The sequence below is a fragment of the Oncorhynchus clarkii genome, chromosome 13 (assembly GCF_045791955.1).
Source record: "Oncorhynchus clarkii lewisi isolate Uvic-CL-2024 chromosome 13, UVic_Ocla_1.0, whole genome shotgun sequence".
Taxonomy (NCBI): Eukaryota; Metazoa; Chordata; class Actinopteri; order Salmoniformes; family Salmonidae; genus Oncorhynchus; species Oncorhynchus clarkii.
The window spans coordinates 52,276,075-52,298,839 of record NC_092159.1 but is presented as its reverse complement, the minus strand read 5'-3'; the positions used below and the strand labels follow the sequence as shown (position 1 = coordinate 52,298,839).

The 22,765-nt window shown below is 43.8% G+C and overlaps 1 protein-coding gene across 2 annotated transcripts in view; it reads right to left on the bottom strand.

Moving 5' to 3' along the window:
* Window positions 1-22,765, bottom strand: part of LOC139365053 (acid-sensing (proton-gated) ion channel 2) — a 503,859-nt gene that overhangs the window by 32,331 nt on the left and 448,763 nt on the right. For both annotated transcript variants that reach the window (XM_071102405.1, XM_071102404.1), the window contains exon 2: window positions 12,772-12,922. In XM_071102405.1, coding sequence (XP_070958506.1) covers window positions 12,772-12,922 — 151 coding nt within the window. The remainder of the gene's footprint in view (window positions 1-12,771; window positions 12,923-22,765) is intronic.

Sequence of the window (22,765 nt, the reverse complement as noted above, 5' to 3'; positions counted from 1 at the left end):
AACAAATACTCCAAGTCTCAGAGCGAGTGACGTTTGAAACGCTATTAGCCCCGCTAACTAGCCATTTCACATTGGTTACACCATCCTAATCTCGGGAGTTGATAGGCTTGAAGTCATAAACAGCGCAATGCTTGGAGCATTTCGAAGAGCTGCTGGCATACGCACAAATGAATGCTTACGAGCCTGCTGGTGTCAACCAGCGCTCAGTCAGACTGCTCTATCAAATCATAGATTTAATTATAACATAACACACAGAAATACGAGCCTTAGGTCATTAATATGGTCGAATCCGGAAACTATCATTTCGAAAACAAGACATTTATTCTTTCAGTGAAATACGGAACCATTCCGTATTTTATCTAACGGATGGCATCCCAAAGTCTAAATATTGCTGTTACATTGTACAACCTTCAATGTTATGTCATAATTACGTAAAATTATGGCAAATTAGTTCGCAATGAGCAAGGCGGCCCAAACTGTTGCATATACCCTGACTCGTGCAATGAACGCAAGAGAAGTGACACAATTTCACCTGGTTAATATTGCCTGCTAACCTGGATTTATTTTAGCTAAATATGCAGGTTTAAAAATATATACTTCTGTATTGATTTTAAGAAAGGCATTAATGTTTATGGTTAGGTATACGTTGGAGCAACTACAGTCCTTTTTCGCGAAAGCGCATCGCATTGATTATATGCAACGCAGGACACGCTAGATAAACTAGTAATATCCTCAACCATAACTAGTGATTATAATTGATTGATTGTTTTTTTAAAGTTAAGTTTAATCCTATTTAGCAACTTACCTTGGCTTCTTACTGCATTTGCGTAACAGGCAGGCTCCTCGTAAGGCAGGTGGTTAGAGCGTTGGACTAGTTAACCTTAAGGTTGCAAGATTGAATCCCTGAGCTGACAAGGTAAAAATCTGTTAACCCATCGTTGCTAGGCCGTCATTGAAAATAATAATATGTTCTTAACTGACTTGCCTCGTTAAATAAAGTTGTAATTTATTTTTATTTTTAATCGCTGTCCAAAAATACAGATTTCCAATTGTTATGAAAACTTGAAATCGGCCCTAATTAATCAGCCATTCCGATTAATCGGTCAACCTCTAATAGACTGTATGGAGGTATATGAATAGAAAAGGTGTTATATAGGATGAGCCTTGACTAGAATACAGTATATGCATATGAATTGGGTAAAACAGTATGTAAACATTATTAAAGTGACCAATGTTCAATGACTATGTACATTGGGGAGCATTCTCTGAGGTTCAGGGCAGAGTGCCGGTGGTAGCGGACTAGTGACTGTGTCTAAGATTCAGGGCAGGGTACTGGGTGGAGGTTGGCTAGTGATGACTGTTTAACAGTCTGATGGCCTGGCGATAGAAGCTGTTTTTCAGTCTCTTGTGCCAGCTTTGATGCACCTGTACTGCCTCCGCCTTCTAGATGGTAGTGGAGTGAACAGGCCATGGTTCGGGGTGCAGAGGTCCTTGATGATCTTCTTGGCCTTCCTGTGACACCGGGTGTTGTAGATGTCATGGAGGTCAGACAGTGTGACCACACCACCCTCTGGAGTGCACTGTGGTTGTGGGCGGTGCAATTGCCGTACCAGGAGGTGATACAGTCCAACAGAATACTCTCGATGAGAATACTCTCGATGGTGCATCTGTAGAAGTCTGTAAGGGTCTTAAGTTGAATTTCTTTAGCCTCCTGAGGTTGAAGAGGTGCTGTTGCGCCTTCTTCACCACACTGTCGCTGTGGAGGGATCATTTCAGGTCCTCAGTGATGTGCACGCTGAGGAACTTGAAGCTTTTGACCCTCTCCACTGCGGCCCCGTCGATGTAGATGGGGGCGTGTTGGATGGATTGGTGGTGTCATGTACATTATGAGGAAAATGTATATTCCTTTTGAAATACTAATTTAGATGGGAGAGAACGGAGTTCAGGGGTTATATGAGCATCAACACACACTGCTATGTGAGTTTACTGTACAGTCCATCACAAACACAACAAATCACCATCACCAGATTTGATCTGAATGAGATGGACAGATAGAAAGTGTGATTGAAATAATAATCATCAGTACCACCATCATCATTCTTATCACCATCGTTTCCACAGGTAATGTATTTGGGTGGGACTTCCGAAATAAATTTCTATGGTATTTAATTTGCCTTCCTCTCAGGGCGTGTCAGCTGTGATTCCATCTCCGGCTGAAATGAGAAATCACGGAGCAGAGGGGAATAAGAGAATCAGTCGTTGCAGAGGAAGAAAACAGGCTGAGAGTGTGTGAGAGAGAGCAAGACAGAGATAGTGTGTATGTGTGTGTGTGAGCGAGCGAGAGATAGAGAGAGAGAGCAAGACAGAGATAGAGTGTATGTGTGTGTGTCCACGAATGTGTGTATGAAATCAAATAAGAACAGTCACATCTAATCTTGTGTGGGCCCCTGCTGCCAGGGTTTACGTCTCCCACATGGCCCGGGGTCAACCTTGTTTCTGCTATTCCATCACAGACATTACATTCCCTCCCTCCCGCCACCCCCCACACCTCCCTCCCACCACCCCTCACACACCTCCCTCGCTCCGCACCTCACACACCTCCCTCCCTCCACCTCTCACACACCTCCCTCCCTCCACCTCTCACACACCTCCCTCCCTCCACCCCTCACACACCTCCCTCCCTCCACCCCTCACACACCTCCCTTCCTCCACCCCTCACACACCTCCCTCCCTCCACCCCTCACACACCTCCCTCCCTCCATCCTTCACACACCTCCCACACAGCCAGAGGGTTTGCCAATTGCCATACACCACAGCTGCGGACCCCCACCACACTACCCAGCCAATCTGCCGTGCTGTAGCCTATCTGATCCAGCCACTTGTGTTTGATCAGGCAGCAAGTTTAACACTACACTGTCCTCCTTCTAGAAATACGCCTGCTGTTCCATGTTGCATTTGATGAGTAACATTGATCATTTGGACATTCATGTAAACAGGGGTGTTTCATGGTCAAGTTTCCACACACCTGCACAAGTCAATGTGTATTATCACCAAATAACACTAAAAAGGCATCGGAGGAGTATTTTCCACTCCAGTGTGGATCATACCCGCTGTCTGACCTGTTGTTGAAAAAACAACCTCATGTTGTGTTCGGGAGGCCTCACAGCACCATGAGTCTGTTGAGAAGCCTGAGAGTGCTGAATTAATATGACAGAGCAGAGAGAGAAGGGCCCTTAGAACTACAACATGTGTTAGGTTCTGTTTGAAGTTCCACTCTCCTCTTTTTTTCTAACATGGTGGATATCTGAGATGATGATGGCAGGTTGTTAGAGGGAGAGCGGATACAGAGAGAGAGAGAGAAAGAGAGCGGGGAGAGGGGTATTACTGCCGAGGATCCTCTGAACACCAAAGGTAATGATTCAAGTTCATTAGCTGTGAATCCAATGAAGTTTGGCGGCATTCTGAGCGGAAAATCTAAATAACTCAATGGAGAATCAGAATCTAAACAACTCAATGGGGAATCAGAATCTAAACAACTCAATGGGGAATCAGAATCTAAACAACTCAATGGAGATTCAGAATCTAAACAACTCAATGGAGAATCAGAATCTAAACAACTCAATGGAGAATCAGAATCAAATCGAAGAGACAGAGAGAGAAAGGGAAAACAGAGGGAGGACAGAAGGAGAAAGATATAGCAGCACGAGGGAATGGGGAGAAAGAACATGGAGTGAGAAAGGGATGGAGCGTTATAGAGAGAGAAAGAGGTGGAGAAATTTGTCCTTGCTTGTCTGTGAAAAGATGAGAGAGAAATCAAAGTCAAGGACTTCCCTTTCATGGTTACAAATGAAGGCCGTGGCTAATCTATACTCTCCTACAGTATCCAACGCTTCAGATGGGAGTCAGGATGGAGTCATGAGAGTGTGTGTATCAATGTTAACTCAATCACTATGAGGCTGTATACGATCACATACACTGAGTGTACAGAGCATTAGGAACACCTTCCTAATATTGAGTTGCACCCACTTTTGCCTTCAGAACAGCCTCAATTCGTCTGGGCATGGATTCTTCAAGGTGTCGAAAGCGTTCCACAGGGTTGCTGGCCCACGTTGACTCCAATGCTTCCCACAGTTGTGTCAAGTTGTCCTTTGGGTGGTGGACCATTCTTGATACACACGGGAAACTGTTGAGCATGAAAAACCCAGCAGAGCTGTATTTCTTGACACACTCAAACCGGTCCGCCTGGCACCTCAAACCGGTCCGCCTGGCACCTCAAACCGGTCCGCCTGGCACCTCAAACCGGTCCGCCTGGCACCTCAAACCGGTCCGCCTGGCACCTCAAACCGGTCCGCCTGGCACCTACTACCATAACCCGTTCTAAGGCACCTACATATGTTGTCTTCCACATACACAATCCATGTCTCAATTGTCTCAAGTCTTAAAAATCATTCTTTAACCGGTCTCCTCCCCTTCATCTACACTGAATGAAGTGGATTTAACCAGTGACTTCAATAAGGGATCATAGCTTTCACCTGGATTCACGTGGTCAGTTTATATCATGGAAAGAGCAATGTTCTGTACACTCTCTATGCGTGGGAATACTTTGGAACAGATTTGGTAGTGGTGGGATGCTGGAAATAGCCGAGCCAATTGAAGTAGGTGACAGGGAGGAAGTGAACATTCACTTTCATTGTTTTAAAGGTGAGATAATGAGCTGCCTTGGGATACTCTATAATATCCCTCAGAACAATTTCAACTTAATCCTGTTATATAAGCAAAACCTTCACCTAAGATCTACCTGGCTACTTTCATAGCGCATTATGAATTATAAAGGCTAGTGTTTCCCTTTGTTTAGTAATTATAAACAACCCATCTTAATGCTTTGATGCTTAGATAGTTCGACATGACTCCTGGTACAGTTGAAGTCGGAAGTTTACATACACCTTAGCCAAATACATTTAAACTCAGTTTTTCCACAATTCCCGACATTTAATCCTAGTAAAAATTCCATCTTAGGTCAGTTAGGATCACCACTTTATTTTAAGAATGTGAAATGTTAGAATAATAGTAGAGAGAATTATTTATTTCAGCTTTTATTTCTTTCATCACATTCCCAGTGGGTCAGAAGTTTACATACACTCAATTAGTATTTGGTAGCATTGTCTTTAAATTGTTTAACTTGGGTCAAATGTCTCAGGTAGCCTTCCACAAGCTTCCCACAATAAGTTGGGTGAATTTTGACCCATTCCTCCTGACAGAGATGGTGTAACTGGGTCAGGTTTGTAGGCCTCCTTGCTCGCACACACTTTTTCAGTTCTGCCCACTGTCATGACGTTGCCCTCTTTGGGTACAGCGAGCACTATTCCCCCTCCCTCTGCACCATCCCCCTCTCTCTTTCTCTCCTACACCCAGGCTGCTGCGACCCCAGGTCGTAAATTCCTGGAGGAGAATCCTGCCTCATGGCCAGACAGTATAGAGAGAGAGTGAGTTTTTATAGAGAGAACAAAGGAATTTCGTCCAGCTCACAGAAATTGACAACCGAACAATATTCAGGTTCTGGAGAAGGTATAAAACATAGGTGAAGAATCCAGCTACAAACTGGTCCGTTTGGTACAGTTTTGTGAAACTCATGAGAGACAATACCATAACTATGTTTATACAAGAGTCTCCGTTATGAGGCTTACATCTAATGGTTGAATAAAATGAATGAGTAAAGATGAAACTATTTGTGAAATTATGTAATGTGATGTTAGACTGTTTAATGAAGGAAACTCCAATTCCCTTTGGAGTTGAACTAAATCAGAGGACCGCCCATGAGCACAGTTAGGACCCGGCGTCATTGGACAGCCCTTTTCTATGTTCCGAATAAAACCCCCACCTGGGTTTTCCCACTTCAGACCAGCTTACCTCGATAATGAGAGGGCCAAGGTTTGATACCAGACCAGTACCTCTATCACAGAGGGAAATGAGGTTTAAGTAGATTGATGAATGTTTTAACCATCCCACGTGGTTAAACTCTTAGACTATCGATGCCGACAGAATAAGAACAAGTATTTGATATTAATTACTAGTCTGCAGCTAGGAATAAGGTATCATTGAACGCAAAGACCGACAACCGCCGAAACATCTATTCTAATACAACATTTCTGAATGGGACTCTGAAGTATCCATTCTAACGACGAAAGACAGGCGGATGAACTTCCAACAGAAAGAAAGACGATTCCAACAGAGATCACGTGACACACTGAGCGTAAATAAATATACTGATTGCAATTATTCCTGAATGAGTGAGCATTCATGTGCAAAGGATTAGCATTTCAATTGTTATAAGTATTATCAACTTTGTAGTGTCTTTTATCTTTCGCCACCCTCAGTCTATTGTCCACCAAGCCACCATGCCGGTTTAGCCCACTAGGGCACATTCCCCTATCATTTCCTTGCAACCATATGTACTTTGTTTGTTTGTGTGCATTTCTGTGATTAATTACTTAGTTAGTAAATAAATTATTTAAGACAATTGATATATGGATGACTCATAGTGAAGACTGGGTTCGTGCAGATAACCAACAATTTACGACGTTTGGAATGAGACTAACGTGAGGTAAAGAATAATTCATTAATCCGAAGACTAAGTGATCAGATATTAAAATATCTGAAAGTTATATCAGGAAAATTATAACTTTGTAATCTGAATATTTTCCTTGGTGCCCCAATTTTCCTAGTTAATTACAGTTACATGATTAATTGGTTTCATCACGCAATACTAATTACAGAGAATCTTTGATAAAGACTAATCTTCAGTTTAATGATGCCAAAGACACGACACCACATATTTTCTATAGGATTGAAGTCAGGGCTTTGTGATGTCCACTCCAATACCTTGACTTTGTTGTCCTTAAGCCATTTTGCCACAACTTTGGAAGTATGCTTGAGGTCATTGTCCATTTGGAAGACCCATTTGCGACCAAGCTTTAACTTCCTGACTGATGTCTTGAGATGTTGCTTCAATATATCCACATAATTTTACTTATTCATGATGCCATCTATTTTGTGAAGTGCACCAGTCCCTCCTGCAGCAAAGCACCCCCACAACATGATTCTGCCACCCCGTGCTTCTCGGTTGGGGTGGTGTTCTTCGGCATGCAAGCCTCCCCCTTTTTCCTCCAAACATAATGATGTTCATCAGACCAGAGGATATTTCTCCAAAAAGTACGATCTTTGTCCCCATGTGCAGTTGCAAACCATAGTCTGGCTTTTTTATGGCGGTTTTGGAGCAGTGGCTTCTTCCTTGCTGAGCGGCCTTTCAGGTTATGTCAATATAGGACTCATTTACTGTGGATATAGGATTGATTTGCACTTTTTGTACCAAAGTACGTCTCCAGGAGACAGAACGCGTCTCCTTCCTGAGCGGTATGACGGCTGTGTGGTCCCATGGTGTTTATACTTGCGTACTATTGTTTGTACAGATGAATGTGGTTCCTTCAGGTGTTTAGAAATTGCTCCCAAGGATGAACCAGACTTGTGGAGGTCTACAATTGTTTATCTGACTTCTTGGCTGATTTCTTTTGATTTTCCCATGATGTCAAGCAAAGAGGCACTGAGTTTGAAGGTAGGCCTTGAAAACCATCCACAGGTACACCTCCAATTGACTCAAATGAATTGTGTCATGCACAAAGTAGATGTCCTAACCGACTTGCCAAAACTATAGTTTGTTAACAAGAAATTTGTGGAGTGTTTGAAAAATTAGATTTAATGACTCCAACCTAAGTGTATGTAAACTTCCGACTTCAACTGTATGTTTGATCAAGAACATTTCAGGTAAAACAAAACATTTAAATGTCTGTTAGTCTAGTGGAATCTACACTCAACAAAAATACAAACCTAAAATGCAACAATTTCAAAGATTTTACTGATGAAATAAATTCATTAGACCCTAATCTATGGATTTCACATGACTAGGAATACAGATATGCATCTGTTGGTCACAGATACCTTAAAAAATAGGTTAGGGAAGTGGATCAGAAAACCAGTCACTATCTGGTGTGAACACCATTTGCCTCATGCAGCGCGACACATCTCCTTCACATAGAGTTGATCAGGTTGTTGATTGTGGCCTGTGGAATGCTGTCCCACTGATCTTCAATGGCTTTGCAAAGTTGCTGGATATTGGGGGGATATGGACACGCTGTCGTACACTCTGTCGTACACGTCTATCCAGAGCATCCCAAACATGCTCAGTGGGTGACATGTCTGTTGTGTATACAGGCCATGGAATAACTGGGGCATTTTCAGCTTCCAGGAATTGTGTACAGATCCTTGCGACATGGGGTTGTGCATTATCATGCTGAAACATGAGGTGATGGCGGCGGATGAATGGCACAACAATGGGCCTCAGGTTCTCCTCACAGTATCTCTGTGCATTCAATCCATCAATAAAATGCAATTGTGTTCATTGTCTGTAGCTTATGCCTGCCCATAGCATAACCCCACTGCCACCATGATGCACTCTGTTCACAACTTGTTGTCAACTCTGTTGACATCAGCAACCCGCTTGCCCACACAACGCCATGGCGTCAGCCATCTACCCGGTATAGTTGAAACTGGGATTCATCCGTGAAGAGCACATTTCTCCAGTGTGCTAGTGGCCATCGAAGGTGAGCATTTACCACTGAAGTCAGTTACGATGCCAAACTGCAGTCAGGTCAAGACCCTGGTTAGGATGACAAGCAGGCAGATAAGCTTCCCTGAGACAGTTTCTGACAGTTTTTGCAGAATGTCTTCGGTTGTGCAAACCCACAGTTTCATCAGCAGTCTGGGTGGCTGGTCTCAGGTGATCCCGCTGGTAAAGAAGCCGGATGTAGAGGTCCTGGGCTGGCATGGTTACACAGGGTCTGCAGTTGTGAGGCTGGTTGGACATCAGTGGTATTGTGTTGTGTGCTAAAACTGCACATTTTAGAGTGGCCTTTTATTGTCCCCTGTACAAGGTGCACATGTGCAATGATCATGCTGTTTAATCAGCTTCTTGATATGCCACACCTGTCAGGAGGATGGATTATCTTGGCAAAAGAGAAATGCCCACTAACAGGCATGTAAATAAATCCTCCACATACAACACCCGTTCTGCCAGGAACATTCGGTTAAAGGTCCCCAAATCACACACATCCCTGGGTATTTTCAGTTCGCTGCAGCTAGCGACTGGAACGAGATGCAACAAACACTCAAACTGGACAGTTTCATCTCAATCTCTTCATTCAAAGACTCAATCATGGACACTCTTACTGACAGTTGTGGCTGCTTTGCATGATATATTGTCGTCTCTACCTTCTTGCCCTTTGTGCTGTTGTCTGTGCCCAATAATGGTTGTACCATGTTTTGAGCTGCTCCATGTTGTGCTGCTGCCATGTTGTGTTGCTACCATGTTGTGTTGCTACCATGTTGTTTTTATGTTGTGTAGCTACCATGCTGTAGCAACACAACGTGAAAAGGTCATAGGTCTCTCTTTATGTAGTGGCTCCCAAGTGGTGCAGTGGTCTAAGGCACTGAATTGCTGTGCTCGAGGCATCACTACAGACACCCTGGTTTGAATCCAGGCTGTGTCACAACCGGCCGTGATTGGGAGTCCCATAGGGCGGTGCACAATTGGCCCAGCGTTGTCCGGGTTTGGCTGGTGTAGGCCGTCATTGTAAATAAGAATTTGTTCTTAACTGACTTGCCTAGTTAAATAAAGGTTAAAAAACACTTTAAATGTTGCGTTTATATTTTTGTTCAGTGCAGTGTAATAACCTCACAGTCTGATGTGAAATGTGTTTAACTCCCCACTCCTGCAAAAATTCAGTAGTTAATCCAACGGCAGAATGAGAAAACAAGTCTTCAGATCAAGAGAAGAGTGAGAAAAATCGCCTGGCTCTTCCACTTTCTAATCTGAACTTCAGTTGACCTCTCTTGCAGACAGGGACAATCCATACAACATCCCACACAAACACGGCCAAGATCGCATTGTGTTCGATAGGGACTTAAGAAAGTACCGCGAAAAAAGGAATACATTGATTGGAAACAACAGAGGAAGCCTGTTAATACTGTGAAAGGTGGTTGTAGTAAGTGTTGATACTGTATTATGCACCCTGGGCAAAACCTTAGGTCGAAATCAATAGCAGCTATGTGCATACTTTCCATATGTTACGTGTTCCTGTCTGAGGACAGTGAACAATAACAAAGTGTGTGGTATTGGAGAAGCCAGAGGTCAAGTGCAATGGCTGAGTCCCAAACGGCACCCGATTCCCTTTATCATGCACTACTTTTGAGCAGGGCCCAAAGTAGTGTACTGTACAGGGAATAGGGTGCCATTTGGGGTGAAGCCAATGAGTTTCATCAGACACACCGTGGAGAAGTGGAGCTGGAGGTTAGCACTGTGCCTGCAGCAAATCTCTCTTTAAATTCACATGAAAGTTATTCAAATGTTTGTAAAAGTAAATGATTGGAGAAAATGACTTCGAGGAGGTCCTAATCACTTGACAAGTCGTCATTGAATTCCACTTGACATCCCTGCAAATATTTAAGATGCACTTGAGAGATCAGCCCCTCGAAGACAGCTAATGTATGAGAGGAAATGATAGAGACAATCTGAAGCTCTCATTATTTCTTCCACCGAGCAATCCTGATGCCAATGTGAGTTGCAGTGTATCTAGGCTACTGCATATCTATTTCTAAAACACCGCACACACCTACGCTGGTGATCAAATTAAGATAGCACATCTGTAGTTAAGTGTAATAGCAAACGGGTTGTGTTGTGTACGTTAATAATGACTAATAAAGTGATTGTTGTCATAATTTTAAAAAATCAATCTAGACTAATTAATATAAATGAAAAAGACAAAAATGACTTTACACTACAGATGTAGGATCTTCACTTGATCACTCTTTTGTTGCACAGTAGGAAATGTAAACTTGGAGTATATTCAATGTTTAAAAAGGCTTCTAAAGTTTGTAATTTCCACTTAAAAATGTCAGATTTGATTTGCCCTTACAAAAATTGTATCAACCCCTACAAAGAAGTCAATTAATTCTAATCCACATAATACTTCGCTTTTTCTGTTGCTGCAAGATCATTTTCCTGCTGTGGAAACTGGCTCAAATTAAGATCCTAAATCTGTACTGTGCTCCTGTTGATGCTCATCCAATCTAGATGAAGAACACGGCCGTTTTTTTTCTTTTGGACCTATCGGATAGGATTAAATGCATAGAAATCGAATTAATTGAACAGACAAATCATTGACTTGAATGGGGCAAATTCTATTCTTTGAATTTCTATGCATTTAATCCAATCCAATAGGAAAAAATCTAGATCGATAACTTTTTAAAAACTGGGCCCAGGAAACTGTGGATTTTGACTACCCCTAGCTGACAGTAAAATACCCAGGAACCAAAAATACAACAGTTCCATTCTTCAGATCAATAAACATCCCATGCCAAATGTCAACACCCCCTCTTCCTCCATGGTTCTATCCTGATACTGTCCACTTCCTATGTACTACAAACTAACTCCTGTGAGTCCAGACATGACAGTATGGCAGCAAAACAAGCTGCCTCTCTAGCCTCTAAAGCTCCCAGGATGCAGCTAGCCACAAACCTGACCATGGAGACGATGCAGCTCTGATTGACTGCAGGCCTTTGCCAGGCAGACAGAGAGGAGAGGGTGAGAGGAGGGGTGGAGAGAGAGGAGAGGGTGAGAGGAGAGAAATAGGGAGGGAGAAAAATAATAGAAAGGCTGAGGTAGGAGCCCTGTTCCGTGTGTCCAGTGTGTCTAATATGTCCGGTATGTCCGTTGTGTCCGGTTTGTCTGGTGTGCCCGGTGTGCCCGGTGTGCCTCTGCTTAGATTTAAGTCTCTAAAGGAACTGAGGCCCTGCTTCTCTGTGAGGTGGAAGCTGTGAGGAGGAAGCTGCAAGGAGGAAGCTGTGAGTAGGAAGTTCTGAGCCCCCTGTTATCTGCTGACAGGACTGAGCCAGCTGGTTGTGTGCTAATTAATCCGTACAGGCACAGAGGGATAAACAAGGGCACCATCCAGGGCCCTCCATCCCAGTAGGAGACTCTACAAAGAGGTCTACACTCTCACTGTGCTGCTAGATGCCCCTCTGTATAGCGACTTAGCCTCTGCCTTATCACAACAGACTTAAACACACCAGTGATGGGAAGGGACAGCTGAGGAGAAGCCTATGTGTCCCACTGCTAATCTGAGAAGAACATGTGGAGAATTGATCGGGGGAAATAAACAGGCTCTCTGCATGATACATGTTCTATATATGGAGAGTAAATATAGTCTATCTGCTAGAGGGCCCATGACTTGGCTTGATGCTGTGCTTCAACAACTCCCCTGTCTTCACTTCCACGCAGGTTGAGACGTGAGCAAGGCTTTCAATGAGGCTCATTGTGCAGCTAACAGGTCAGGCAGCAAGCTCCCTCCTACACAAGACTATATGAACAACTAACAGGGCTTCTTCCACTATGAACAACAAATCGCCAGGAAACTGAAACTGATAAAGGAATGGCATCGCTTCCAAATCTGAAAGGAAAAGCACATCCTGGCTGGAGCTGTTATTTGACAGCAAGTCAATACATTTTGGGCAGAATTTATATAAATGGTGAAAAACACAGGACATAGAATATAACTTTGGGGGACACCAGTTGTCAACTCCACACAGTCAGATTGAGCACCCTCTACATGGATACATTGTGATTTGGATGGAGAGGGTCAGGTATGGTGTAGTTGGGCCTACCTGTGTCGCCCCACACGGGTAGGTACTCGTCCTGCTGGATGTCCAGCATAATCTCCAGGCCGTTCCCCGTCCCTCCCTTCATGGTGGTCCGCAGCGTCTTCCCCTCCTCCGCTGCGTTGAACATGTAACACTTCCCATACCTGGTGAACACCTGCAGAGAGAGAGAGAGAGAGAGAGAGAGAGAGAGAGACAGAGAGAGAGAGAGCAGAAGTTAGTACTGACCATGTTATGTACACAGGCTGGTGGACATCAGGAGATGGACTGATACATTAACTAATCATAAACTGGTACCATGACATTCCCTGAGGCGATTTAGGGAAGAACTGTCCTTATAGCCTTCTAAATGCATTAAGAAATCAGCAAGCTGAACTAGATACGATAATGATTGTAACACCCTACAGGCAAATTCAAATGACAACAACAGAGCCTGGAACAAAAGTTAAGTATTAAGGATTCATGTGGAGACTAGGAACACAAAATGTTGATTTGTCCCTTGGTTGCCCTTGATAGAAATACATGATCAATCCCAATGGCACACAACAACCTTCTAACACATTCTCCTATGAGAAAGCACCTTGTGCTTTTTAAAAATGTGTTTACGAGCATACACTTTATGGCAGGGCAATGGGCCACATTGGAGACAAATCCTATCATTTCAGTGTAATGGAGCATGTGGCTGTTGTTCCCCCTCCCTTCAAGTGGCTGGAGGAGCAGAAGCATTACAGGCTGTGGAGCCATCGCTCTCTGAAGGACAGCTAATAACAGGCTTTCTGCAGCTCCACTCTGCTCCGGTCAGGTGGAGAAAGCACTTTTCAGCTCCTATATTGGGTAAAGTAGGGCCAGATTAGGCCTTAAAGGAAAGTAGTGGCAGAGATTTGAAAAAAGCATGGGCACTTTACCCTGTAATCACTTAAAAGTGGTGCTTACTCTGCCATTAGTGGCATGGAGTTCATGGGAGGAAAAACCTGCATTCGCCATCCCCATTTTCAGTACATTGTTAACAGTTCAAGGAAACTGTTGAGATGCCATTATGAGAAGGAATGCATAGGGAAAGCTCAGATTTTTCTAGGTAATAACTGAACTTTTGCCCCTCATTCAATCAAACAAATCGGCACAGTTATATGTCACTAGATAGCGACTTTGAGGTTTATATGAATAATAGACTGGCGTAAAATGCAAAATCAGTGCAGCTTATTTAGAGACAGGTGTGTAAAAGATGCACACACGTAAATTAGATGGGTGTTGGGAGGTCCCTGCTCATGGATAATAATCACCATAACAACCCTCAGCCCACCTTCCTTTCCCTCACCAATCAGAGAAGGACTGAGGAATATAATGCTGTTTGAACATCATCAACAAGGTCACACACTCCAAGCCTTCTTATTGGATAGAAGCAGTGGTGGCCTATCTGCCCTTCTATGTTCTAGTCTGGGATCAGTGTGGTTCTGGGAGCTCAGAATGGTTACAGTTACAGTGCCTTCAGAAAGTATTCACACCCCTTGACTTTTCCCTCATTTTGTTGTGTTACAGCCTGAATTTAAATGGTTACATTAAGATTTTGTTTCACTGGCCCACACACAATACCACATAATGTCTTAGTGGAATGTTTACTAAGTAATGTTTACTAAGCAACTAAAATGTTTACTAAGTAATTAAAAATGAAAAGCTGAAATGTCAATAAGTATTCAACCCCTTTGTTATGGCAATCCTAAATAAGTTCAGGAGTACAAATTTGCTTAACAAGTTAACAAGTCACATAAAAAGTTGTACTCACTCTGTTTGCAATAATAGTGTTTAATATGATTTTTGAATGACTACTTCATCTCTGTACCCCACACATACAATTGTCTGTAAGGTCCCTCAGTTGAGCAGTGAATTTCAAACACAGATTCAACCACAAAGACAAGGGAGATTTTCCAATGCCTCGCAAAGAAGGGACTTATTGTTCATGGGTTAAAAAAAAGCAGACATTAAACATCCCTTTCAGCATGGTGAAGTTAATAATTACATGTTGGATGGTGTATCAATACACCCAGTCACTACAAATATACAGGTGTTCTTCCTAACTCAGTTGCCGTGAACAAGGAAACCGCTCAGGGATTTCACCATGAGGCCAACAGTTACAGAGTTTAATGGCTGTGATAGGAGAAAACTGAGGATGGATCAACAACATTGTAGTTACTCCACAATACTAACCTAAATCAGTGAAAAGAAGGAAGGCTGTACAGAATTAAAGTATTCCAAAACATGCATCCTGTTTGCAATAAGGCACAAAAGTAAAATTGTAAAAAATGTGTCAAAGAAATGAACTTTATGTCCTGAATAGAAAGTGTTGTGTTTGGGGCAAATCCAATACAACCCATCACTGAGTACCACTCCTCATATTTTCGACCATGCATAATTTTATCCTTGTCATCGGCAACGACTAGGGAGTTTTCAAAGTTAAAAGTAAATAGAACAGGGGCCTCCCGAGTGGCGCAGCGGTCTGCGGCATCACTACAGCCTGGGGTTCGATCCCAGGCTGTGTCATGACCGGCCGTGATCGGGAGTCCCATAGGGCGGCGCACAATTGGCTCAGTGTTGTCCGGGTTAGGGGAGAGATTGGCCAGAGGAGCTTCAGTTAGCTCATCGCACTCTAGCGACTCCTTGCGGTTGTCTGGCTGCCTACAGGCTAACTTTGGTTGTCAGCTGAACGGTGTTTCCTCCGATACATTGGTGCGGCTGGCTTCTGGGTTAAGCTTGACGGTGTTAAGAAACGCGGTTTGGTGCGTCATGTTTCGGAAGAGGGATGACTCGATCTTTGCCTCTTCCGAGCCCGTTGGGGAGTTGCAGCAATGAGACAAGATCGTAATTGGATCGCATTTGGATATGACAAAATTGGGAAGGAGGTGGGGGGGATCACGCGACCCTTGAACGAGATGGCCGCGTGAACTAAGAGCTCCGCACAAGTAGTTTCCAATTCCTAATCTTACCTCCACTTCAAGTTTAAACTCCTTTAGCTTTAGTAAAAAAGTCATGGCGGCTACAAAAGGCGACACTACAGGTGACATTTTTACCCGGACTCGAGCATTAGCGACAGAAAAAGCCTCCAAGAAGAAGCTTCAGAAAAAGCTAGCGCCATTAGCCAGGAGCAAGAGGACCCGTTCCTCCCCGAGGCCCAACGAATGCCAACCTCACACTCTGTCGAAGACATCCTTTCTGAGTTGAGATCCCAACGTACAGAACTCAACATTAAATGAGATGGCATTAACTCTCAGCTCAGTGCGATAGGGGGCAAGGTGACAATCCTGGAAAATGCTTTGCCTGACATCAACAACAAGATAACCATAAACACGGGGCGCCTGGACGAGGCAGAGGGGCGAATCCTATCCAGGGAAAACTTATTGACAGATGCCATTGAAACAATAGCATATGCTAAAAAGAAAATAGAGCATCTGGAAGAGAAAACAGAGGACCTGGAAAACAGGGGGCGAAGGAATAATTGTGTTCTATTAAATCTGGGCGAAAAAGAAGAGGGAAACATGCCACTGATCCGCTACCTGCAAGACAAACTTCCAGAGTGGCTCCACCTGTCCACCGACAGGCCCATAGAACTCGAGAGAGCTCACCGAGCACTGAGGCCCCCACCAGCAGCCAGACAACCACCGCACCCAATCACCATGCGTTTCCTGAGATTCAACGACAAGGAACGAGTCCTACAGGCGGCGAAAATCAACACCATCACAGTGGGAAACGCCAAACTCACTTTACACCAGGACCTGTCAGCTGGAATACGCCGAAAGCGCAGAGGGTTTGCCGAGGTGAAGAAATACTCCATTGACTGAGGCATCTTCAGGGGATTCAAATACCCAAACGAGCTCAGGATTCTTCACCAAGGAGCCCTGCGACACTTCAAAACTCCCGAAGAGGCAAAACGTTTTTTGAAAGACAATCCTGGTCAATGAGAAACGGACCAATGACTAAATGCGATTAATGCTATTACTAAAGGAGGTAAGACAACATATAGCCGATATCCAAAGACCCACCCGCCCCGCTAAATGTTATTATAGCCGTCCAATCTATATTTATTTTCCTTTAGCTGAGAGGGTTAGGCTCTATAGCCTAACCTAGGCCTATTCTATAGCCTAACCTAGGCCTATTCTATAGCCTATCCTAGGCCTATTCTATAGCCTAACCTAGGCCTACTAACGTTTCAGCCTACTTTTATTTCCATCTTTTTGTTGCTATTATTACTTGAGGTTCCCTATGTCCCTTGGGAGAGGTATATGTAGGCTGGGCTATTGATTTTATTTTCTCCCTCTTTTAATGTGGTCTGGACGGGGGCTACGTTGTCATTTACTCAATGCGGGGCGGAGAGGAGAGGATTAGGCATTTCTTTGGTGGGGAGGGGGAGACGTTGTACGTTGCTACCTGCTCCTGTTTTTTCGGAACAAAGAATTGAGACTGAGCGGGGGGGGTAATAGATCCAACGGGATGTGTCGAGTTGTTTGGGAACTCGGCTGGGGTGTTCAGAGATTATTATTTTATGAACACCATTTATTTTCCTTTTATGTGAACGCAGCTGTAATTACTATCCACTTTTACCCAGCGATGACTTGCACTAAAGTTCGATAGGCTGCTCGATGACGATGACTAGTACCTTAAATCTATTGACATGGAACTGCCATGGTCTAGGACATGCAATAAAACGAAAAAAGATACTATGTGCTCTAAAAAAGGAAAAAGCAGACATGCTATTACAAGAGACACACCTCTGTGATGCTGAACATGCCAAACTCCGCAGAGCTTGGGTGGGACAGGTGTATTTCTCATCTTTCAAATCAAACAGTAGAGGTACAGCCATATGTATCCATAATAATGTTCCATTCATAATTGACAAAAACATATCTGATCCGGAGGGGAGATTTATTTTGATAACTGGGTCACTATATGGTCAACCAATTACTATCTTAAACATATACGCCCCTAACACAGATACTCCTGCTTTCATTTAAAAAATAATAACCCTGTTCAATGAGCATTGTGTTTCTTTTGGCGTGGTGGCCGGAGATTTTAATTGTACCCTTAACCCAACCCTAGACAAATCATCTCAAGTCCCCACCACAAATCCTAGATCTGCAAAGATGTTGAACTCTCTTACTAAAGAGATGGGACTGATAGATATCTGGAGAGAGACTAATAGCTCATCTATGGACTATACATACTACTCTAATGTCCATAACACCTACTCCTGTATAGATTACATTTTTATCCCAAAGAGTTTCATAAATTCAGCCACGTGTACAATCGGACCCATAGCACTTTCAGATCACGCCTTTGTCCACCTCCGCTTGGACCTCTGCAAAAACATCCCGAGGTCAAAGAGCTGGAACTTCAACACCTCCATGTTATCAAACGAAGCGTTCCATACATTGGTAACTACATGGATAGACAACTACACACAAGACAACAAAGATTCTCCTGTTTTTCCGGCCACAATGTGGACGCTGCTAAAGCCACACTAAGAGGTCATCTAATTGCATATGCTTCCTCTAAGAAAAAAGCAATGGAAGCACACAGGCTAGATCTCGAGAGGGAGCTGGAATGCTGTGAAAAAGTACATAAACAATCCCCAGACAGCACCTCCTGGAGTTAACTTAAAGCAGCCAAAGCCAAACTGAATTTGGACTACACTCGGGAGATAAAAAAAGTTTTCTTTACTAAACAGAAATACCATGAGTATAGCAATAGGCCTAGTATATTGCTTTCTTACCAATTTAAAAAAGAGCAGTCAGAGCGTACAATCATGGCTATCCGAACAGCAGAGGACGAGGTCACATATGACCCAAAAAAAGATCAATTTAACACACGGAGGCAGAACTCCACTCTTTCCTAGAGGGAATCTCGCTACCTAAACTATCAGACACCGACCAAGAAGATCTCAACTCCCCCTTTACTCCTGAGGAGATCCTGGAGGCAATTACCTCCATGCCACCTAATAAGTTCCCAGGCCCAGATGGATTCCCCAGAGAGTTCTACAAAGCTTTTTGGCCCCAGCTCAGCCCTATCTTCATGCCAATGCAGAAGGACTTTTGCAAAAAAGAAGACAAGGACCCTCTATCCTGCTCGTCCTTCCGGCCCATAAGCTTGTTGGATTTCGACTATAAAATAATTACCAAATTGCTCGCCAAAAGACTAAACACTGTTCTTCCCAAAATAATAAAAGCAGACCAAACTGGATTTATTAGAGACCGATACTCTTCTGATAACATTCACCGTCTTTTTGATATTATTGATCAAGTAAACTGTCCTGCTGGCTTCACTGGATGCTGAGAAGGTGTTCCACACCCCTGTCCTGCTGGCTTCACTGGATGCTGAGAAGACGTTCCACACCCCTGTCCTGCTGGCTTCACTGGATGCTGAGAAGACGTTCCACACCCCTGTCCTGCTGGCTTCACTGGATGCTGAGAAGACGTTCCACACCCCTGTCCTGCTGGCTTCACTGGATGCTGAGAAGACGTTCCACACCCCTGTCCTGCTGGCTTCACTGGATGCTGAGAAGGTGTTCCACACCCCTGTCCTGCTGGCTTCACTGGATGCTGAGAAGACGTTCCACACCCCTGTCCTGCTGGCTTCACTGGATGCTGAGAAGACGTTCCACACCCCTGTCCTGCTGGCTTCACTGGATGCTGAGAAGACGTTCCACACCCCTGTCCTGCTGGCTTCACTGGATGCTGAGAAGGTGTTCCACACCCCTGTCCTGCTGGCTTCACTGGATGGAGTGGAGATTTCTGTTTTCAGTCTTAGAAAAGTTCAATATGGGCCCACATTTTATTAAATGGATCAAATCACTATACTCTCATCCAAATGCCATGGTGACTACTAACGGACTGAACTCTGACAGATTCCCTTTGGGTCGGGGCACAAGACAAGGGTTCTCGCTGTCCCCCCTGCTTTACTTGTTGGGGGCGGAGCCTCTGACAGAGTTGATAAGGAGCAACCCAAGTATTGCGGGTGTTTCTGCAGGCGGCCTGCAGCACAAGATTTCGCTTTACGCTGATTATGTCTTGCTCTACATATCCATCCCTGAGAAATCCCTGCCATTTTAGAAACAATTGCTCAGTATGGCAGGTTTTCAGGTTATAAGATCAATTTTAACAAATCCACTGTCTGCCCTCTCAATATTACACTCACCAGCTCTATGATGACACTATGTCCATTCCATTGGAAGACACAGGGGTTTAAATACCTTGGGATCTTCATAACACCAGATCTGAATAGCCTTTTCAAGGAAAATTATCTTCCACTCCTGGATCGAATCAAGAACGCGGAAGAATTAATGTCATCCGTATTAATATCCTCCCTAAACTGAACAATTTATTTCAGATGCTCTCCCAGTTTCCTTTTTCAAAACAACTAACCAAAGCATCACCAAAACCTAGGATCAAGTTCTCCACTCTATCGAAACCTGAATCTAAGGGTGGTCTTGCCCTTCCCTCCCTTCAACTGTATTACTGGTCTGCCCAAATCCGCAACATGCTAACATGGATCACAAACAGACAAGCGTCAACATGGATTCAGATAGAAGCCCAATCCTGTGGTTCATTGCCCCTAAGCTCAATTATATTCATTAATAACTTTAGTGAAGTGGGCAACATAGCCAAAACCTTTCGTGGAGGGACTGTAAGAAATACCTGGGCATTTCCTCCCAAATATGTTCTCACTCGCCTATAGTAGGCAACCCAGACTTGCCAAAGGCCCTGAGGGATGCCAACTTTAATCTTTGGCATACTCTAGGAATCAGGACCTTTTCAGACCTATTTCATCAGAAAACCACTACACTGAAATCCTTTCAAGAGCTCTGCAGTGAATTCAATGTGCCAAGATCCCTTTTTTTTATATCTTCAAATTAGACATGTCATTTCCTCTTTTACTTCCAAGAGGAGGTTTAGAACTCAGTTGAATGAAGTTGAAACCCTTCTTGTCACAGCACAATCCATTAAAGGCATATCTATAGACTCCTTTCTGAGCAAGGAGGCTCCTCCTTTACTCCTTTGAAAATAATCTGGGAAAAGGACCTTGGTCTGACTATCAGTGATGAGTTCTGGGCGGAGGTTTGCGACAGGGTTTACTGCTCCTCTACTAATGTAAAAATGAAAGAATTTAATTACAAATTGTTGTACAAATTGTATTATTTATTTATTACTTTGAGACTCCATAGAATGAAAACAGATATGTCTCCTTACTGTACAAGATGTACCTCTGAAAGTGGAACCTATATGCATGTATTTTGGAGCTGTAGAGAGATTGCCAGATACTAGATGTACAGTTTGATATGACCCCGTGTATCTATCTTCTTAATGCCCAGCAGGACTTTGTTCTTGATCCAGACAGAGAAAATTTGCTTATGACTATTACATACTTTGCTAAGAAATGTATTCTTCTATTGTGAGCCTCTAATACCCCTCCTACATTTAAAATGTGGATTGACCAGATTGTTGACTTTCTCCCTCTTGAAAAGCTCACTTATGACCTCCGCAAGAGACAGCCCAAGTTTAATAGACTCTGGTCTCCACTACTCAACTATATTTCAAATATAGAGTCAATGGGGAGATTAGGGAAATGAGCAGATACATTGTGTAAGGTGCTGTAAAATCAAAAAATGAATGATTTGCTCGTCGTCTCAGCGAAGGCTAGAAATAGCTAATAAGAACCTTGATAGTGCTGCTGCAAGTTTTATATATATATGTTTATTTTTTAATTGTTCTTTGTGTGTATGTGTATGTATGTATATATATATATATATTTAAAAAATAATCATTATTTATTACTATTATTGTTATTATTATTTTTTTTTTAAGCCCATCACATCTGTCAATGTGAAATGTGTTGTGTTGGTTGATTTGAAAAACAAGAAAACTTAATAAAACTTTAAATTGAAAAAAAATTGGGAAGGAAAACATTAATAGTAATAGGAATAGCACTAAGCACAGTCAAAATCCTAGAGGAAAACTTATGTAAATAAGATATTTCTGTATTTCATTTTCAATACATTTGAAAACATTTCTAAAAACATGTTTTCATTTTGTGATTATGGGGTATTGTGTGCAGATGGGTGTGATTAAAAATTTTTTTTAATCCATTTTGAATTGAGTCTGTAACACAACAAAATGTAGAATAAGTCAAGGAGTATGAATACATTCTGAAGTCTTCTTAATAGAGGGCTTTTCCATGACCAGCAGGGTTGGGTAGGTTACTTTCTAAATGTCATCCTGTTACTAGTTACCTGTCCAAAATTGTAATCAGTAACTGTTACGGTTTTCGCGGGAGACTCCGGCAGCGCTGGACAGGCGGGAGACTCCGGCAGCGCTGGACAGGCGGGAGACTCCGGCAGCGCTGGACAGGCGGGAGACTCCGGCAGCGCTGGACAGGCGAAGCGCACAGGAAGCCTGGTGCGGGGAGCTGCCACCGGAGGGCTGGTGCGTGGAGGTGGTACTGGATAGACCGGACCGTGCAGGCGCACTGGAGCTCTTGAGCACCGAGCCTGCCCAACCTTACCTGGTTGAATGCTCCCGGTCGCCCTGCCAGTGCGGCGAGGTGGAATAGCCTCACTGGGCTGTGAAGGCGAACCGGGGACACCATGCGCAAGGCTGGTGCCATGTACGCCGGCACAAGGAGACGCACTGGAGACCAGATGCATAGAGCCGGCTTCATGGCACTTGGCTCGATGCCCACTCTAGCCCGCCGATACGAGGAACTGGTATGTACCGCACCGGGCTATGCACCCGCACTGGAGACACTGTGCGCTCCACAGCATAACACGGTGCTTGCCCGGTCTCTCTAGCCCCCCGGTAAGCACAGGAAGTTGGCGCAGGTCTCCTACCTGGCTTCGCCATACTCCCTGTGTGCCACCCCCCAATACATTTTTGGGGCTGACTCTCGGGCTTCCTTGCCAACCGTGTTCCCTCGTATCGCCGGCTCCTCTCTCCGGCTGCTTCTGCTCTCCTAAGTGCCT